The sequence below is a fragment of the Podarcis pityusensis genome (genome assembly GCF_964106645.2).
Source record: "Podarcis pityusensis genome assembly, chromosome: 5".
Classification (NCBI taxonomy): domain Eukaryota; kingdom Metazoa; phylum Chordata; class Lepidosauria; order Squamata; family Lacertidae; genus Podarcis; species Podarcis pityusensis.
The window spans coordinates 28,858,421-28,877,927 of NC_138032.1; the positions used below are offsets into that span (position 1 = coordinate 28,858,421).

Here is a 19,507-nt window from a genome sequence, read left to right on the forward strand (position 1 = left end):
CTAAACCAGATACGAGAAATTGAAGAATCAGGTTGAAGGGCTATAGCTACTGTAAGTGGTAAATAATGTTGATTGAAGCTCCCAGGTTCACTCTTCAGGATCTCCCAAGTAGGACTGGGGTGAAGGACTTTGGAGGGCTATTCTCAGTCAATATAGCCAGTGTGGTGCCGTCCAGATGTGTCCCACAACTCTCATCTTCCTTGATCATTGGCATGCTTTCTGGAGCTGATAGGAGCTGTAGTCCAACAACATTTGGAGGTCACCACATGACCCACCCTACGTGGAGATATTACCGAACTACAAGGACCAGTAGTCATATTCTGTATGGCAACTTCCTGTGTTCTTATGATCCAACCAAAGGATACTGAATGCTGTTCTGCCTTCCTGTCCAAAGACCACAATCCCCACCTCCCAATTGTTAAGGAGACATGTGCACAAGCCTGCTTCAGCCCCCTATCCTTGCTTGGTATGTTTATTCCAACAATACTTAATTTCCGTTCCAGGTCTCCCTGGCAAACCTGGTCCTCCAGGGAAGACTATTCTCATTAAAGGAGACCCAGGTGACTGTGGGGCTTTGGGGGCACCTGGGGCTCCTGGTCCTCCTGGCAAACCTGGACCTAAAGGTATCTCGGGAAATCAAGGAAGAGAAGGCTCAAAAGGTATGGCTTGAGATAATGGGTTTAGCATATAGCAGATCCAATAACAGAACTTTCTTAATTCATCCGAATTCTCATTGTTAAGGTCCAACGGGAAATCCTGGCCCACAGGGACCTCCTGGTGCCCCTGGAGAGCCTGGAGATCAAGGTTTGCGAGGATCAACTGGTCGTATGGGTCCCAAAGGTAATACCTAACATTTTTTATACCTTGCTATATGCAGTGGCCATTCTGAATCCACATTTGGTCATGTTTGCAGCAATCTTGCAATGCTCTACCCAGCCACACAGCTAGTGAGAGAGGGGGGGGCATTGCAGTAGATTTTCTTAGTTGCAACCCACACATAAAGCAAATATCCTAAGCCAGAAGAATGGAGCAGATCCACACTGCAAATAGGATTAGGCAGCTAATACAGTGCATCCTGGGACGCGGGTGGCACTGTGGGTTAAACCACAGAGCCTAGGACTTGCCGATCAGAAGGTCGGCAGTTCGAATCCCCGTGACGGGGTGAGCTCCCGTTGCTCGGTCCCTGCTCCTGCCAACCTAGCAGTTCGAAAGCACCTCAAAGTGCAAGTAGATAAATAGGTACCACTCCGACGGGAAGGTAAATGGCATTTCCGTGCGCTGCTCTGGTTCTCCAGAAGCTGCTTAGTCATGCTGGCCACATGACCCGGAAGCTGTACGCCGGCTCCCACGGCCAATAAAGCGAGATGAGCGCCACAACCCCAGAGTCGGCCACGACTGGACCTAATGGTCAGTGGTCCCTTTACCTTTACAGTGCATCCCAAGTCCTGCCTCCTGCTTTCTAAACCCGTCTCTGCTTATACATATGACTGCTATAACACATCTGGAAGAGGAGAATTTACCAGTAGCACTGAAGTTCTACTCTGTCCTTTCATAGCAACGTGGGTCACATTGTTCAATTGGCTGAGTACTGGTTCAGCAACAAATTCTGTGATGTAGCAGGTCTGTGGATTAAATGCTATGCATACTTAGCATGCAATACATGAGGTCTTCACTCACCTGTTCAAATGCTGATTTAAGTGACAAATATACACAGCTTATGAAAGAGTTTGATTTTTTAAATCTACCATTTTTTTAAAAAATTAAGATTAAGGACATATTGTATACGAAAGGAATGCCTGAAAAGGATGCTGGAGAATAATACAGTAATAATACTTATAACTGTAATAATACTTACTGAATTGTAAGCTATTAACATTTGTTTGTTTTTCATTTACTTACGTATTAATTTCTAGTAAAGGCATAGGTATTTAATGGTACTGAATGACAGGCCTTTTCTTGAAATAGTTTTTAGCCCAGCAGTGTTGCAATCAAGCTGAAAGGAAGATTGCAAAATCAGAGGACAGTGAAAACGAAGGTTCATGGCAGTCTATAGAAAAGTTCCTGGATGGCATTTCCCACCATTGGGATGGTGCTTCCTACAGGGCTCCAAGGGCGGAGCACAGGACTTCTTTTGGGAGGAATCACCTCCCACCTCCCAGAGCAGCTCTGTCTGAATCGATAGGCAAGAGCGTTGGTCAGGCTCCTACAGTGTGACCAAATTAAGAGCTTTTAAAAAGCTTCTTTTCCTTCACTGTTTCCTCTTTTCTCCCCATGATCTCCACATTTTGGAGCATTGGGTGGGCTAGTTAGGGACCCTTTGGGTTTTTACTAGCTGGGAACGAGGATGACACAGCCTAGTTCCTGCTAAAAAGTCTTAAGGAAGCTGATACAGGTGCTTTTGGGACAAGTTCAGTGGCATCACTGCAGTGAGGAAAAACAAGCTGCTTCACACCACCTTTGGAGGAGATGGATAGCCTTGGATACCCATTTCCTTATCCTTCAGGGAGGCAGTTATCCTTTTTTTATTATGTAGACATTAATTTTTGAAGTCATTCACTCACTGTAGACAGATGCTCCCATGTCTTGTCACAATCATGTTGGGGGAAATGATAATGCCATGTGCAAGCTATCACTGTTCTAATTGCATTCTTGTTCTAAACCATCTGCACGGTGCTGGTCTCCCTCCTGCATGTGAAATGGCTGTCACAAATTCTTGGCATTCAATCCACCAGGTTGCAGAGGTAAGCTTAGAGAAGGATGAGTGCTTTGGTGTGTGTTCAAGTGAAAAAGTTTCTCTGAGTGTCAATTTATTTTCCTTCATGCTAAGATCTTAGTCTTTTAGTTCAAATTGCTAATAACTGATCTGATCCACATCTTCTGAACTAATGTGCAGATTGGAAGGTAGCTATCCTTCAGATTTAGCACTTTTGTGGTCTAATTCTCAGCTCAAAAAAATATCAAAATGTGTTCTAACATGTACCGTATTTTTCGCCCTATAGGACACACTTTTCCCCCTCCAAAAATGAAGGGGAAATCTGTGTGCGTCCTATGGGGCGAATACAGGCTTTCGCTGAGGCTTGGCGAGCGAGAGGGGTCGGTGCGCACCGACCCCTCTCGCTCTCCAGGCTTCAGGAAGCTATCAGCAAGCCTGGGGAGCCCGCAGGAGTTCCCACAGGGCTCCCTAGGCTGCAGATAGCAGCCTGCCACCCGGCGCGTGGGGCGCCCTGAAGCAGAGCGCCCCACGCGCCGGGCAGACATCGGCCAGCCCCACAAGCTTGGGGGAGAGCGGGGAGGCAGAGCGCCGCCATACCACTGTTCCCCGACCTCATTTGGTTTCCCCGACCTGGTTTGGGGGGGGGATAAAGGGGGGGAAATTTCCTTTATTTCTCCCCCCAAAAACTAGGTGCGTCCTATGGGACGGAGCATCCTATGGGACGAAAAATACAGTATATATTAGATAATAATGTGCTTAGAAATACTCATTTAGGAAAGAAAATACTTCAAAAATTATTTGTAAAACATATTTAAATGCAAATTTTCATGCAAAATAAAAATAGATGCAGAAATGGAACGTATTTTTAAGTGAACATTTGGAAGTGAGGCATGTGATCAGCCCTCTAAGCATGTTGTGATTTACTCTGCACCTCTGTGCCAAAAAAGTCATGACCCTCTATTGCTTCTCTGAAAATTCCCATGGCTCCATACTGCTGCAGTGGCGCTCACAGACCAGTACTGGAAAATATACTGAATTTCCTGGGCAGCAAGATGGTGTTTTTAGGAGCCAGAGTGAAATTCTGTATTACAATCCTTTACAGTGTTCCCTATCATCTATGTCCTGTGATATTTGAGCCCTTACATATTTTTTACTTTTCCTAACACTGGAGGAAAATGTGTGCAAATCACTAGCATTGGAATGTATCATTCCTTTTTTAAAATTAAAAAATAAAGTGAATAAACATTTGCTTTTCCCCAAGTGAGACCCTCCTCTTGTAACAAAGTCATTCTCCAATAAAGTCTATATAACGCAAATGCTACTGCTGCAGCAAAAGCATAGTGTTATGTGGAAAGCCAATCACATTATACACTTGATCTCTCCCTCCTATTTATTTATTTGTGTTAGGTCATTTATGCACTTGAACCTGTAGCAATAACATAAAGGGTGGTTTCTCAAACGCTTGGCACATACTGAATTACCTTGGGAGTTTATATAAATTCTCTGCCTACCAACCTTGTTTCTGGGTCCAACCTTTCTATTTAACAGTACAATCCCTTACATGCCTGCTCAGAAACAAGTTCCATTGGATTCAGTGGGACTCAATTCCAGGTAAGTGTGTATATGATTATGACCTAACTCCTGTTTTAAAGTCCTTTCCTGTTTCAGGTGACCCAGGAGAACCTGGAAGTGTTGATTATTCCTCATGTCCCAAGATTCCAGGGCCTCCTGGTGTATTGGGCCCAAGAGGATCACCAGGTGTCATGGGATTAAGAGGGCCAGCAGGCTTCCCTGGCCCCCCAGGTAAGTAATTCTGTGTGTCTGCAATGTTTGTGGTAGGGAAGAGACAGAATCACCACGAACCCTTTCATGTATCATCCTTTCAGCTCACCTATCCCAGTGAAGTCTACACAACTCCATGTTGGCTTCAGTTTGGGTTGCATTGATGAAGAACATCAACCTCCTCTGTTACATTTCCTATTCATTCTGTTATTTAAGCACATATTTTTATCTGATGCCAGTCGGATAGCTTTACAAAAGAGACCACAACTTATCATAGCACTTTAAGGACATAAGAGCCCTGCTGAATCAATCTAAAGTCTCCCCTTTAAAACCCCTCCAAGTTGGTGATCATCACTACATTTGGGGATAGTCAGTTCCGTAGTTTAACTGTGCACTGTGTAAAGATTTCAATAGGTTGTAGCAGAACAAACAAATAGTGGCAGCTCCTCCTCACAGCCGCAAGTTCCCCATCCCTGTTTTAAACTAGTACTTTCTTCTGACACCGTGACATGGCTTGGACAGGAAGCTCAACTCATCCCCAAATCCCTCCACTTCATCTGATTTCCTCAACTATGGCAGCTGAATCCAGAGGGTCACAGGTTCCTCATCCCTGGTTTTAATAAAATAATAATAATAATAATAATAATAATAATAATAATAATTTATTACTTATACCCCCGCCCATACTCTGGCCAAGAATTCTAGAGCATTCTAGAGTGTGAAATATATTTTAAGGTTTTTTAAAAAAATAAAATGAAAGGACTGTTTCGAATAATTTCAAGAAAGACGAAACTATTACTACTTCAGAGAAAACAAACATACCTGTTTAATGTTAGATTTGTAATCTATTAATACAATAACTAATTATAGTTGCATTTAGACATGAATGCACTGTATTATATTTCAGGAGAGAAAGGAGAAGAAGGGTTATTGGGTCAACAGGGTCAAGATGGCTTGCCTGGGCCACCAGGACCCCCTGGTGATGAAGGTAACATAGGAGAAAAAGGATACACAGGACTACAAGGTAAGTATTCTGCCACAGTCATTTGCCATACTTCTGGGGAAAGTACTAGCTTTGCAAATGATTTCTCTTACTTTTTGCCCTGGTTGTAATGGCTCTTAGCCAAAACTGTTAATAGAACCTGCATTCAGCTGCTCAGTTGCTATTGTATCATATCAAAGAATCCAACAGCCAAGTTATATGTTATGCTAAATGTGTAGCATGTAGCTTTTATTTTCATCCCCCCTCTTTAATTACTTACAGGCACTGAGGTGGTTATGAACAGAGCACAGGATAGGAGGTTTAGTTCATCCATGCCCCAGCCACAATCGCAACAAGAATTGCTCCACCCAGTGCAGCAGCAAGCCTTAGAAAAAGTTTCTATTGGCACCAGTGGGAATTCTTTCTAAGGCTCATAGTTTGTGGGGGACAGCATTTTCGCTGCATTTGTGGTTAGGTAGGGGAGAGATAAGCCGCCTTTCCCTGTGTGTTGCATATTCAGAAACAACTGCCTTCTCACAACACAACTGTAATGTGACTTAAAGATTTTGTTGGCTCCAACCTCTGAGGATTGGTTTTAAATTCAAAACCTGAGGCCCTGGGATCTTGCATGCTTCAATCAAGTCTGTTCTGAAGAATAGAAAAGCATCTCTTTAATGTGTCCCACCTTTAAATGGAATATTCTCTACCTTTTCTCTGCAAGGTTTTCCAGGTGAAATTGGAATGCCAGGTCCACCAGGGCCTGACACAAGAGTTGTTGGTGGGTTCCTGATTGTTGTTCATAGTCAATCAGATCAAGTCCCCCTGTGCCCAGAGGGAATGCCAAGGTTGTGGACTGGATATAGCCTGCTGTATCTTGAAGGGCAGGAGAAGGCCCATAATCAAGATCTTGGTGAGGACTGCAATATCACTCCTTAAAGAAAGAAAATGCAGTGGTTCTCTGCATTTTTCATTGCAAATGGTTGCATATAACATTAAAATCTGGGGTAGTAGGTATGTATCTTTTTGGAGCCAATATTGGAATTGGCCAACCTTTCATTGTCGTATGTGCTATCTATAAAGCATGCTTAGAAACTGATGTGACCAGCTAGGGCCTTTCCTCGAGAGCCTTAGCGCAAGAGTGTCAACCTATGCTATTCGACCTGCGCTTCCCTGCAGAGGCTCTTCTTTCCCGTTCAAACCTTCATTATTTCTGCTGGGTGCAAAACTCATCCTTGTTGTCTGTGGTGAACCTGGGAGGTTTAATTTTTGGTCTATTTGCAACAGATATTTATATGCTTGAGCACACCTGCAAGTTACTATATATTTATTTGCTAGTTTTAAGCATTACTTTAACAATGAAATGGACCAGGACATTAAAATCACGGTACTACATCAGCAGAAAAGACATTTGTTTTAAAACAAGCAAGTTCTGAAGTGAACTGGGCATTCAATCCCAAGGTGCTACAAGTTGAATTTTAGGAATTAAGCACAGTAGCAAATTTGCAGTCTTTTAATAATAGCTTTAGTACTCTGTTTCAGACAAAGGTATTTTCCGGCAATATCTAGAGGTGCCAGGGATTTGAATCTGGGACATTTTATGTTTAGTGTATGGTACTCTCACTCACCTTTTCCAATTTTGAAGGTAGTGAATTACATTTTCATTTATTTTCTAACATTCCCAGAGGTTAGAGGATTGCATAACTTAAACAAGTGAAGTGAAAACTCTCGACTGCACGACACACCCACACACACACACCCACAGCATGAGAACATGTGTTCTCTGTACCTAGCTTTCCTTGGACACAGGTGACAATGATTGCTGTTGAAATTTCCAGACACCTCCAGATACTGTAAACCCACCCAAAGCCCTTATGCATCAAAAATTTTCCTGGCTGCGTAGTGCTGATGTGGAATAAGGCTCAAGACTAACTTAAACTGTTCTTTAATAAGAACTTCAAGTGTTTTGGATTGGTAATTATATGTGTGCATGTCCCCCACCATCTATTCTAGGTCTCGCTGGATCTTGTCTCCCTGTGTTCAGCACCATGCCCTTTGCCTATTGCAATATCCATCAGGTCTGCTACTATGCAAGTCGAAATGATAAATCTTACTGGCTGTCAAGCGCAGCTCCTTTACCCATGATGCCCCTCTCTGAAGAAGAAATACAACCTTACATTAGCAGATGTGCTGTCTGTGAGGCTCCTGCCCAAGCTGTTGCAGTTCATAGTCAAGATCAATCTATTCCTCCCTGTCCATCAAACTGGGGAAGCCTATGGATAGGCTACTCATTTTTAATGGTAAGATTGAATATTACTTGGCTCTTCTATGGAACTATTTGGATCTAACCATGCTAGCTAATCACTGAAACTGAGCCTGTAAATTGAATAAAATGTATGAATGAATGAGAACACACTTACCTGGGAGAAGGTTCAGCTGAACTTAGTGGGACAGTCTTCTGAGTAGACATGCATAGGATTGAGCTGTCAGCAAGATCTGCAAAATGCTCAACTGATTTGTCATTTGCTAATTGACTGTAGACGTTTCACTCCTTCAGTTTGCCATCTTGGTTCCTTATCTTGTCTCTATTTGTGTTACTGTATTTATCAGTTGCCCAATAACTTTCTCTGGGCAATGCACAGCGCATTATAAAAACAAGAGAACTATAAAATGCAAACTACAGTTCTAATGAGCAGAATTAGACTAAAATTGAGATAAAGTTGAAACCATGCCAACAGCAAATAACCACTGCAACTTAAGAGATAAATGGATCTGATTTTAAATGTTTGTATGGCCTTCATCTGCTTCTAAAATGACATAGTCTGTGCCTCCAAGCAAGGGGCTGCTGCTGAGACCTTTTCTCTTGCAGACACTTCCTTTATTTCAGCTTGCAGAGGCATAAAAAAATGACATCAGATTATTAACTTTTTACTGGCTTTATTGTATTGTTTTATGTTTGGTGTTATAAAATTTAGCCATTCAGTAGAATTACTCCTGGAGGCTGAGACTGGCAGATCAATGAGCTCAGGAGTTTGGGTGTGCTGATCAAGTGTCCGCACTAAGTCTGGCATCACTGGGAACCACTTCGATATTTTTAATGATATTTTTAATGCAAATATTTTTATAAATAAAGCAAACTGTGGGCACAGGTAATTATGTATGGGAAGAAGATGCAAGTTCTTCAGGTACTTGTGTTCTTGAGCTATGAAGAATTTCAAAGATCAAACACAAGACTTTGAATTGAGTCCAGAGTATCCTGCCAACCAACAGTTAGCTCCAAGTTCTAATTAGATGAAGATTGGTTTTGACATAAACCATAGGCCAAAATCAATTCTCTTTATCACCATTCACACCCCAAAATGAAAACTGCAGAAGCTATCGCAAAATTCATTTTGCCTTATGAGAAATGCCAACTCTGTTGGTCAGTACTACGATTTAAAAGAGATTTAGTTGTAAGAAAGTTATATTGTGTTCACTACGCAGTCTTATCCAAATGAGTCTCACTGAGCTCAGTGAGATTGGCTACTGAGTAAAACTGTACAGGGTGAGATAACTTCCACCTCTTTTGCCTGTTTCTTTCAGCACACTGGATCTGGTGACCAGGGAGGTGGACAGTCTCTCATGTCAACTGGAAGCTGCCTTGAGGACTTCAGATCAGCACCCTTCATTGAATGCCAGGGGCAGCGAGGGACATGCCAATTTTTTACCAATGAATACAGCTTCTGGTTAAGTACTGTAAACCCAGAGATGCAGTTTACTTCAGTCCCTCGCTCAGAGACTCTCAAAGATGAGCAAGAACAACGCCGCAATGTAGGTAGATGCCAGGTCTGCATGAAATATGGCTAAAAGAAACCCGACCGTTTACCAAAGTGAAAGTTGCATGTGGTGCTAATCTTATGTGAAACTGTGCACTGCCGTTCAAGCCTTTGGCCACATCTGCAGAAGTTTAAGCCAGTCAAACCATGGAACTATACTTCTTCCTCAAGTCCCACTCCCTGTGCAGCGACACTTTAAGAGGCATTGTAGCTGTGCTAGCTAGAAATGTATGGAAAGCTTAATGTCCTTTATGAGCCCCAAAGCATAAGCCCACTTGCAAAGGCCAGCAGGATGGGAGGGCCAGTGTGGGGTAATGGTTAAGAGTGCTGGACTAGGACCTGGGAGAACAGGGTTCAAATCCATACTCAGCCATGAACCTCAACTTGGTGATCTTAGGCCAGTCACTGGCTCTCAGCCTATCCTGCCACACAGAGCATTGTGAGGATAAAAGGGGAAGGGGAAGAATGACATGCACCCACTAGAACTCACTGGAAGAAAGATGGGGTGTAAATGTAGGAATACATAAATAAATAAAAAACAAACCATCTCCTGACTTATTTTTTGCTGCCATAGGGAATAGATCATCTATCACCCTCATCCATCTTTTTTTCTTGGAGCTTTTCCCCCTTTATTTCCCTCTTGTCTCCTTAAACTACAAGCCTGCAGGCAAGCCCAGTCTTATGTTTTTAATACTGTTTATACAACACCTTGATGACTGAGACACTTTATTAGTCGTAAACTATTTTTATTAGGTCTGACCTAGCAGTGTCACGGATGCAATTCATGTAAGCATGAAAAGCCAGCACGCTTAAGCAAATTTCTGCCAGGAGGTTGTGACACTGCCACAAATAGAGCCAAGTCATACTTACTGTATTTTTCTGTGTATAAGACTATATTTTTTCCTAAATTTTTGAAGTTTAAAATAAGGGGTCGTCTTATACACGGATAGTGCATGGTGCACTTTCTTAATTTTGGGTAAAAAAAATTAGGGGTTGTCTTATACATGGGGGAGTCTTATACACAGAAAAATACGGTACTTTCCCCATGTGGTTGCATCCTCAGGGATCACAATTTGAATGCTTGTAAATCAGCGCAAAGAATGAGAATACATATGAAACATTTTCTCATATGGTGTTATCTCCATTTTTACAAGTCGTGTGTGCATCATTTTCACTTGAGGAGTCTAATTAAATTATACTAACCCTACAGGCAAGTCACACTTTTAGACATCTTTGTAACACAGAGCTGGTCTGTCAATGGGCCTGATACCTGAAGCCAGCTCCCTATAGAGCACGTCCTTGGGGATCCTGCCATCTTCTATTCTGTGGACATGACCAAGACAGTGTAGGTGTCGCTTAGACAGCAGTGTGGCCCTGTTAGGAATGTGGGCTTGGAAGAGCACATTGGTGAAGGCAAGAAGGGCTAACATGGCTTAAAACCAAGCATTTTGGCCTGGACTGATAAGTGAACAGATTCTAAGCAACCACATATTTTGTGCTCTAACCAAGCACTGCTATGATTCTTATCCAATGCATCCAATGCATGGCTAAGTAAGTTCCTCTAAGTTCAACAGGACTTATTCTTAGGTAGATGTACATAGGAAATAACTCATAATGCAGTTACTTCTTGTAATGTAGAATACTTTCATAACCAAGCTTCATCAAGAACAGATTTCCCTATTCCCCCTCAAGTTCCAACTGGGAAGCAAGGTAAAGTGGACATTTACTGAACACTGTGCAATCCTTGGTTACAAGAGGCAACTGGCTTACCAGTGCCTGCTTTGCTGTTCTGATTTCCCATCCTTGGAGGAAACTATCTAAAGAACCCTCCTGTTAAGGTAGCTAATGAATGGGTGGACAGCAGCCCTTTGGAGAAGAGCTTGTTTAACTGGGTTTTTATATTACTATACACAGGCGGGTCACTGAGAAGCCAGTCTGAGTATCTTTATGTTTTCATTTATTTTGAGTTATTTATATCATTTTATATTTTTTTCTGCTGCACTGTTATTACAGCCATTCATCAACAGTCCATCCTTCACATCCTCTTCAAGGGACATGCCACAGAGTACATAAGAAGTATCTAGGGACGCATGCATGCAGCCCTTTTAAAAAGCAAAATTCCCCTCAATCAGCTGTTTGGCAAGAAAGGATGAGCAATAGGGGAAATAGAATACAGCCTCTAATCCCCCGTAAACAGTGCTGAAAATCTGACCTAAACTACAATATGATCTTCAGGTCACCAGATCCACCACACAATGGGCATAGTTGGTTTTTGGCCTGATATTTATCAACAAGAAAAAGAAAACAAAGGTGCTAAAAATAGCTTTCATTCATGAAAAACATTAAAATACAGACAACAGGAAAAATACCACCTTGCCTGCTTGGAATGTTAATTCAACAAACAGGCTAGGTCAAACCCACCTGAGGTGTTAACCAGATCTCTTGTTCAGCCTATACACAAGCTTTCACAGAACTATCATATTGCAGATGAGTGCATGTCACAGAAGCTACAGCAATGATCACTTAAAAAATATTACTGTCTTGCTTACTTGGCAGAACTAGCAAGAGCCAACAAATGCGAAGATAAATGAATATTATAGTGGGTGAATTCCAACTAACCTTGTGGCTGGAACCCTGCCTCTTTGCACCCTCCCCACTGCTCTGCAGTGTTGGGCAAATCTCTAGAGCATATTGAGGGGGTGTGTAGGGAGGAGTTCTGTCGCACAACAGGAAATCCTGCAGGAAATGCATTATTTGGATACCGCCTATAGTATTTGCACATATGGTAGACAAAAAGTAAAAGTGATTTGCAGCTTAAAGTACAGACTATAAGACAGCAAGATGGCTAGTGGTTACATATTAACACAGGCTACCTAAACCTATACTGCCTGGACCATAAATTTAAGCATTTCCTGTAGCAGAAATAAGAGGCAGACAGAGCAACTGTTCTATGTGGAGTAAAGGCACGGACTATGAAACCTGACAAAATAGCAGTGGAGACATATACCCAAGGGCAGGGGTGGGGAGGGACTTGAATGCAAATGACATAGGGCTGGACTAATTTGGGGCTGGGTGGTGGTGCTGGGAGATAACAAGACTAGGGAAATAGGAAAGAGAGAGCAAGCAGAAGCAAGGCACTAATAATTGCCTACCTCAAGAAGGGGCAATAAAGGTAAAAGGTTTCCTTGATTCCACTGTAACCTGCTGGGGCACAGTAATGACTGAGACCAGAATTTCTAACAGTGGTTCAAAAAGGGTGTAGAATGGTCTGCTCAAATGCCAAGAGGCACCAGGTAAGATGAGTGAACAACAGACAACAATGGGTTGGCCAGTAAGTTGGCCTTTGAGGCAAGCCAGACTCCCATCCTAAGTTCCTTCCAAGTTGCTCGATAGTTTTAAAAATAGAAAAAGCTTGTTTTAGAGATAAAACTGGCCTGTGCTTCCTGCAACAGTCATGACTTAATGTTTCTTCTACATGAAACAGTTTGGGATAATAGTTTTCAGCTCCACATGAACAGTTAGCTGAATGTTCACCTATAAACAGACCTCGTTAAGTGTGTTTCCCTAAAATAAAACCAAGAGTCAAATAGGAAGCGGGGGGGGGGGGGGAATCCTCACTCCCAGTCTGCAAAGTGTTACAGATAAAAGCACTTTAAAGAGGCCGAAGGCTTAACAAGTAGCATAAGAAAGAAAAAACTACAACTGTTGTTTTGTTTTCATGCAAAATAAAGTGAGCATGGATGTTTGTGCATTCCAAGCTACTCATGCTTTGACAATTTATTCTGGCTTTATATGCCAATTTGCAGTGCTGTCATGACAAATGTGTTGTTGCCATGGTAACTTCCACAGTCAGTGCTTAGGCTGTCACTGAAATACTATCCTCCACTTTAAATGAACAGCAATATTTCACGGCACATTTTTTTAAAATACTGTTTTTACACAGAGAATGGAGCCATCCGCAGGGAACATTCCTTCCTATGTTTTCCCTGTGGTGTCTGTTTCTTCCCTCTAAATTGATTGGAATTCTATTCTCCCTTGAGGTTCAAGGGGATATATATTTGTTGTTGTTTTCAACAGACTTCTCTTCAGTGTTCTAGAGAGTACACAAACCACAGGTAACTGAAAGAAACCATAGAGAAATGTCCAAGTATTGGTTTTGGTCTATATTTCAAGCACATCACAGATGTGTCCCAATCACAAAATCAGATATACCGGTACATACACTGTAGGCCCAAATTTGTTGAACAAACACTAACTAATCCCAAAATCCTATGCTCCCAGAAGTTCATAGTACTGTTGCAATAGTATGTGTGGGATGTTGGTGTTACTACCTGCCATTGCTAAACATAGGCTGTCATTCATACATGCCTTGCAGGCTGCTTCAGAAACCCTCAGAACGAGATGCAAGAAGCAAAGCCTCTGAAGTAGCTTTCAAGGCATGCAGTTACCTCAGTGAAGGCTGAAGCAAGTTTCAAACACTTCCACTTTTGCAATTTATCAGATTCAAGCCAGAATACAAGCTATGGATGCTAACGGATCCAAATATCTTTTTCAAGCTGAGGATCCTAGGCAGTTGCAATGAGAAACAAAGCCTCACCTTGAAACCCTGTACAGAAAGCTGTCCATCCGGGTTGATCCATGAAAGGTATTTCTCTGTTTCGGAATCTTCCAGGCAGCCCACAAAAATCAGCCACACTGCTGAGAGGGACAACCGTTCTTCACACAACCAACCTTTGCTCAAACTAAATTGTTTGAGATAAAATACACGGGAGCACTCAAACTGGAGTGCAAGAACAATAACTGACCAGATGTCATGCAGACACTCTGGCCTTCTCTAGTGACAGGTCCAGTGCAAATTGGGGAGAAAAGGAGATGTTATGGATACCCAAGAGGCATCAGAGTGACAAAGGGAAGATCACCCAAACCAAATTCTTATTCTTACCAGCAGGGGTGGTCATGCTTGGGTCTTGACTGTCTCACTGACCCAAAGGCTCACTAAGGGACTGATACTGCTGATAGGGCCTCCTTGGCACATCATTCAGGTGTGTGAGAGATGAAGAGCAAGGGCCATATCACTGATGTGATGTCTGAAGTCAAAGACAGGCAGCAGGATACACCGTCTCCTGGCTCTCACCTTGGTACCAACCTGTTGCATTGAGTTAGAGGTTGTAACAACCCAAAGTTCAATCATTTCCTCTCTCTTGCTTCTTCGTTCCAAAGGCAACTGTGCTACAGCAACGAAACTCAAGGTAAGAATCATACACTAGTTAGCTGCCACACAGACGCTCTTTTGGATGAGCTGGAGACAATATGGAATGAAAGTGTGACGCTGAAAGGTATCCTCAGACTCCAGGAAGGATGTGACAATCTCCCCCAATACCACTCAGAATACAGTGGCTGTTCTACCAAGCCACCAGGAGAAAATAATTTGATTATTTACACAACAGCAAACACATTTTTGGAAACAAACATTATACTGCATGACTCTTCTATGAGAACAGAGCTTTCATTCACTAAATTTAAGGACAACCTTTCCACAGTCATTTGAAACTGAAAATCAGGTAACTTAATTGATCAGTATTAGATTTTTTTTTATATACATGTTCATTTTATCAGGGATACTCCTCAATTAGAAAATGCTATGCTGAGGGGCCAAAACACACACATGCACACACAAAAACACAGCCCTATTTAAGCTTAAGTGTGAAATATATATATTTTATTCTTTTAAAAAAATCACAAGATTGCTTGTTAATTCACAAACCATAATTACCAGAGACAAAACATATAATGAACAGGAATGTTCAATCTCACCTCTTCTAACACTATTCCTCAAAAGAGATTAACCAAAATGATTTCCGGGAGCTTGTGTAGAGTTGCTTTAAAAATAATAATTTAAAAGTCGAGGGCATCTTCATCAGTAACACTTGCAGAACTTACAATAAGTAAACAGGAGGCAGTGATAACCACCAACTTAGATGGCTCTAAAAAATTAGACAAATTCATGGAGAAGAGCATTCAAGGAGAAGAATGCTTCTGAATACCAGTTGCTGGAAACCAAAGTTTTTCCTAGGCATCTGGTTGGCCACTGTGAGAACAGGATGCTGGACTAGACGGGCCATTGGCCTGATCCAGCAGGCTATTCTTATGTTCTTAAATGAGTAGTACTTGATTCGGTTCAAGTATTACTGTTTGAAAATAGAAAATTAGTAAAGACTAAATGTACAGTGGTGCCTCGCAAGACGAAATTAATCCGTTCCGCGAGTCTCTTCGTCTTGCGGTTTTTTCGTCTTGCGAAGCATGGCTATTAGCGGCTTAGCAGCTATTAGCGGCTATTAGCGGCTTAGCGGCTTTAAGAAAAAGGAAACAAACTCGCAAGAACTCGCAAGACGTTTCGTCTTGCAAAGCAAGACCATAGGGAAATTCGTCTTGCAGAACGACTCAAAAAACGCAAAACCCTTTCGTCTAGCGAGTTTTTCGTCTTGCGAGGCATTCGTCTTGCGGGGCACCACTGTAATGGCAAATTCAGTGGCCACAAAGGTAGATATATATATAAAACGCACCTTTACAAGTAATTATCCTGGACTTTCCTGTTGTGGTCCTGATGAATATTGCTCCTCTGAAGCTATTTCCACTTAAAAGTAAGTTCCCTTTGGCAGCAATGCAAGTCTTTCCCCAAATGCAAGTCTTATCCCAAAGAAGGTTAGCATAGGTGGTCACAGGATTCTTTCCTGAAGGATGAAAATGTAACAGCACAAATGCTAGCTAGATCTTAAAATAAAAATTCAAGCTAACATTTGCTGCACTTGCAGTATAGATTGCAGATGAAAACCAGTACTCAATTATGTACAGGATCAGTACTTCTGAATATAAAAAAACCTACAAAATCATCAGAGACCAAAGAGATTTATACGTAGTGCCATTACTGTATTCCTGAAATCTCTCCCAAATTTAGAGCTCTCAGCACTTGGCAAGAAAAAAACCCATTTTGTATTTTGGTTCTCTTGGGACAACACTGATAAAGGAAATTACAGATGCGAAACTGAAGCCTATCCAAACAATATCCTGTGCATCTCAAATGTTTTCATATTTTTAAACTGAGGATCTGCTGATGAAATCCAGAAAACAAGCAGATTACGTCAACAATATTTCTGCTACATTAACATCCAGATGTTACTTATGATGTGCATATGGGGGGCTGGGAGGAATAGAAAGGGAGAGGGAGAGGGAGATCCTGGACAAAACTCCTTGGAGAGGTAGTTGTGTCAATGCTTCAAAAGCACAGAACCCAGTCAGTAAGTAAACTCACATTTGAACATAAAACTTACAGGATGAATCTAAATATGCTATGAATAATACTGAAAAGATTGAAGGCAACGAAAGTTCTCCTACTTGGGCTTTGAAAAATATACAAAGTTCAGGCCTCTCGTGTACAAAAAGATTTAAGTGTTAGTACTTTAATATATTTATACACTGAGTGTCACTTTATTACCTAAAAAAGATACATCACTAGCACACAACTGTGCCCAAAGGCACTGCAGAACGACGGCCAGAAGCTTCTTTTTACACACCATGTTTAGTTCTTAAATTATACTGAAAACAATATGGATGGGTTTAACCAATCAGTAGATCTAAAGAGGGCATATCCTAGCCAGATAAAAGCTGTTATCTAGAAGACCTAAACTGTATCTTGAACTTATCTGAGGCACATCAAATTCTGTTCCAGAGCATTTGAGACGTAAATTCTGTGCAGAGAAGCAGCTGGCAGAAGCTTCCACACTGAGCTCAATATAAAGCAAGACTCAGCATTATCCAACAATGAAAAGCGTGCCACAAGCCCATCTCACTCAAGTGAATGGGTGCTGCCCACGTATAGTTCCTGCACATCTCGTTTCCCTTTCACTTCAATTGTGCTTGCACAGATATTCCAAGTCAATTGTACTCAGATTTTTTTTTTTAGGATTACAAATAGAAAACAAACATTTTCATAATACATTTGCATCCACACAGTATATATTCAAAACGCAAGCAAATGATTATCAGAGTTAAAGAAAATAAACCTAAATACAATATAATTTAAGAACTGAGTTTTGTGGAGCGAGAAATCCCCTTTGGTTTTGTCTGCAGTGTCTTTGAATGTAATCCCAAAAGGAAGTACCTTGCAGGGTGTAAGGGTTTAAAGAAACTTTTTCAACTTCACTTTTAACTTTGGAAGCCCAGAGGCAAAGCAAGTGCACATTTTCCACACACCTTGGTACGATAATTTGCAGGAAACATTTTTTTCTGAGAAACTGCTAAACTGATAAAGATCAGACAGTGCTCTGGCAACTGGGAAGAGCCCTTTATATATTTTAGAGACCTGAGAATTTTACCACCTCTCAAATCGATTAAGTCTTTGCCTTCTAAGTTCTTCAACTGATGGCTCTTCCGGTGGAAGCCAGAAGCCGTAGGGTCTCCTTTCATTGCCGTAATGTCTTGGGCCTGTTAAGAAAAGCAAATACCAATCACTGTCATCTTCCGAAATCTACAACAGGCATATTTCTGAGGATTTTTTATAGTTTTATAACGTTAGGTCAGAAAGTTGCTGCTGCTAATATACTAGGCTTTATAGTATGTGTAACAATTCTGAGTCAAAAGAAAGACTTGTCAATGGAACAATTTACACTTTCTCATCAATATGACACCCGTCCCCTTGAAATTTCTTACATTGGCTTCTCTGTGATGAAATGCATCAACTGCTGTAATAAAAAGGGGTGACCACCACACCATACACACCTCATATCCCACACTAGTTTTCAGTCAGTGCTCTCTTTTTGTCTCCAGTAGAAGACACTCCAGTAGTAGCCATCAAATTTTCCAACCCCAAGAAGAGAAAAGAAGTTCAGTTTAAGCTCTCACTCTCAAAGTAATTTCTTCTATCGCTGAAAGGAATTTCCAGTGGAACAAATAGTTTGTGGCCATGCAGTGTTGCCTGAATATTTTAAAAAAACTGTCTGTGTTCAATTATCATTTTGGAAAAAAAGAACAAGCAGCAATTGCTAGCAGTTTATGGACGAGCTAAGCTGCAATTCAATTTCATGAGAACAACAGGATACTGGGACTTCCTAAAGCAGGGAAGAGGTGAGCTCCTCTTCCCAACTACACATCTATGATTTTGTCAACTAGGGTGACCATCCAAATAAGTGAAGAAGGATGGCTCAGAGAGTCATGGTCTTTTGATTTTGAAAAACAATTGGGCAGTGAGGTCATTTTAGGTCCAGAGTGATGGTGGACCTAAGATTTGTACCTTTGCATTAGCTATTACAAGTTGTGCTGACTACCAACAGTTTATAGGCAGCTTTAAAAAGGACTAGACAAATTTGTAAAAGGTGTAGCTAATAGTAATGGATGGACCTGACAGCTAACTGAAACATCTATGTTCACAAGTAATGTCTCTCTGAATAGCAGATTCTGAGGACGAAGAGCAGGGAGGGCCATTGTTGCTATGCTTGAGCCTCTGGCAGGCTACTATTAGAAATGGGATGGACCTTTTGCCTGATCCAGCAGAAGAGTTATTAGGCATACAGGAGACAGAACTGTGCATGAAGCTGTGGCTCTCTGAGGTTTCTGCCAACCCTGCATGGTCAGCTGAAGAGCCAGGCTGTTTGGTTTAAATGTCTCTGCCTTGGGTGTTTAGTTGTATTATTTTAAAACCAATTTTTGTTGTTTATATTGTATGATTATAAATCTTCTTGAGAATTATGTGAAAGGAGATGAGCAAAGCAAAACAACAAATCAAGCATTCACACAGATCACTTCCTATGTTTTTCCCTATGTTTTTAGCTGCTCTTATTTTTATCTGTAAACCGTCTTGAGGCCCCGTCTGGGAAGAAGGTGGGTATAAATTTTTTTAAAAAATTAAAAATTATAATAACGTCAATATTATCTTGTTCATTTAGAGGAAATAAGCAAGAACCATACAATTTACTACAATTAGAATATTTATTTACACAAAATGGAAGAGTGTTTTAAAAAAATGACATTGCAGCCTACAGTGCCAATATGCAGTTCAATATGCAAAACGTAGGGCCCTTCCAAGCCCACTTTGCTTGGACCATAACCTTAGTTACTAGCATGAGGATAGCAAGGGACAGCTAAAGGTGGAAAATTTCCTTATATGGATGTTTGAAGCAAGAAACCCAGGAGAACGAAGGAAAGACTGAAATAATCAGAAATGAG

The 19,507-nt window shown here is 41.4% G+C and overlaps 2 protein-coding genes across 4 annotated transcripts in view; one reads left to right on the forward strand and one right to left on the reverse strand.

The window, feature by feature from the left end:
* COL4A4 (collagen type IV alpha 4 chain) overlaps window positions 1–9,835 on the forward strand; it is a 66,499-nt gene extending 56,664 nt beyond the window's left edge. Inside the window, exons 40-46 of the mRNA XM_081007030.1 lie at window positions 504–659; window positions 742–840; window positions 4,382–4,516; window positions 5,403–5,519; window positions 6,199–6,387; window positions 7,488–7,774; window positions 9,057–9,835. Coding sequence (XP_080863156.1) covers window positions 504–659; window positions 742–840; window positions 4,382–4,516; window positions 5,403–5,519; window positions 6,199–6,387; window positions 7,488–7,774; window positions 9,057–9,320 — 1,247 coding nt within the window. The 3' untranslated portion in view covers window positions 9,321–9,835. The remainder of the gene's footprint in view (window positions 1–503; window positions 660–741; window positions 841–4,381; window positions 4,517–5,402; window positions 5,520–6,198; window positions 6,388–7,487; window positions 7,775–9,056) is intronic.
* A 7,780-nt stretch (window positions 9,836–17,615) lies between these two features.
* RHBDD1 (rhomboid domain containing 1) overlaps window positions 17,616–19,507 on the reverse strand; it is a 33,782-nt gene continuing 31,890 nt past the window's right edge. For all 3 annotated transcript variants that reach the window (XM_081006998.1, XM_081006999.1, XM_081006997.1), the window contains one exon: window positions 17,616–17,770. In XM_081006998.1, the coding sequence (XP_080863124.1) occupies window positions 17,658–17,770 (113 nt within the window). In that variant the 3' untranslated portion in view covers window positions 17,616–17,657. The remainder of the gene's footprint in view (window positions 17,771–19,507) is intronic.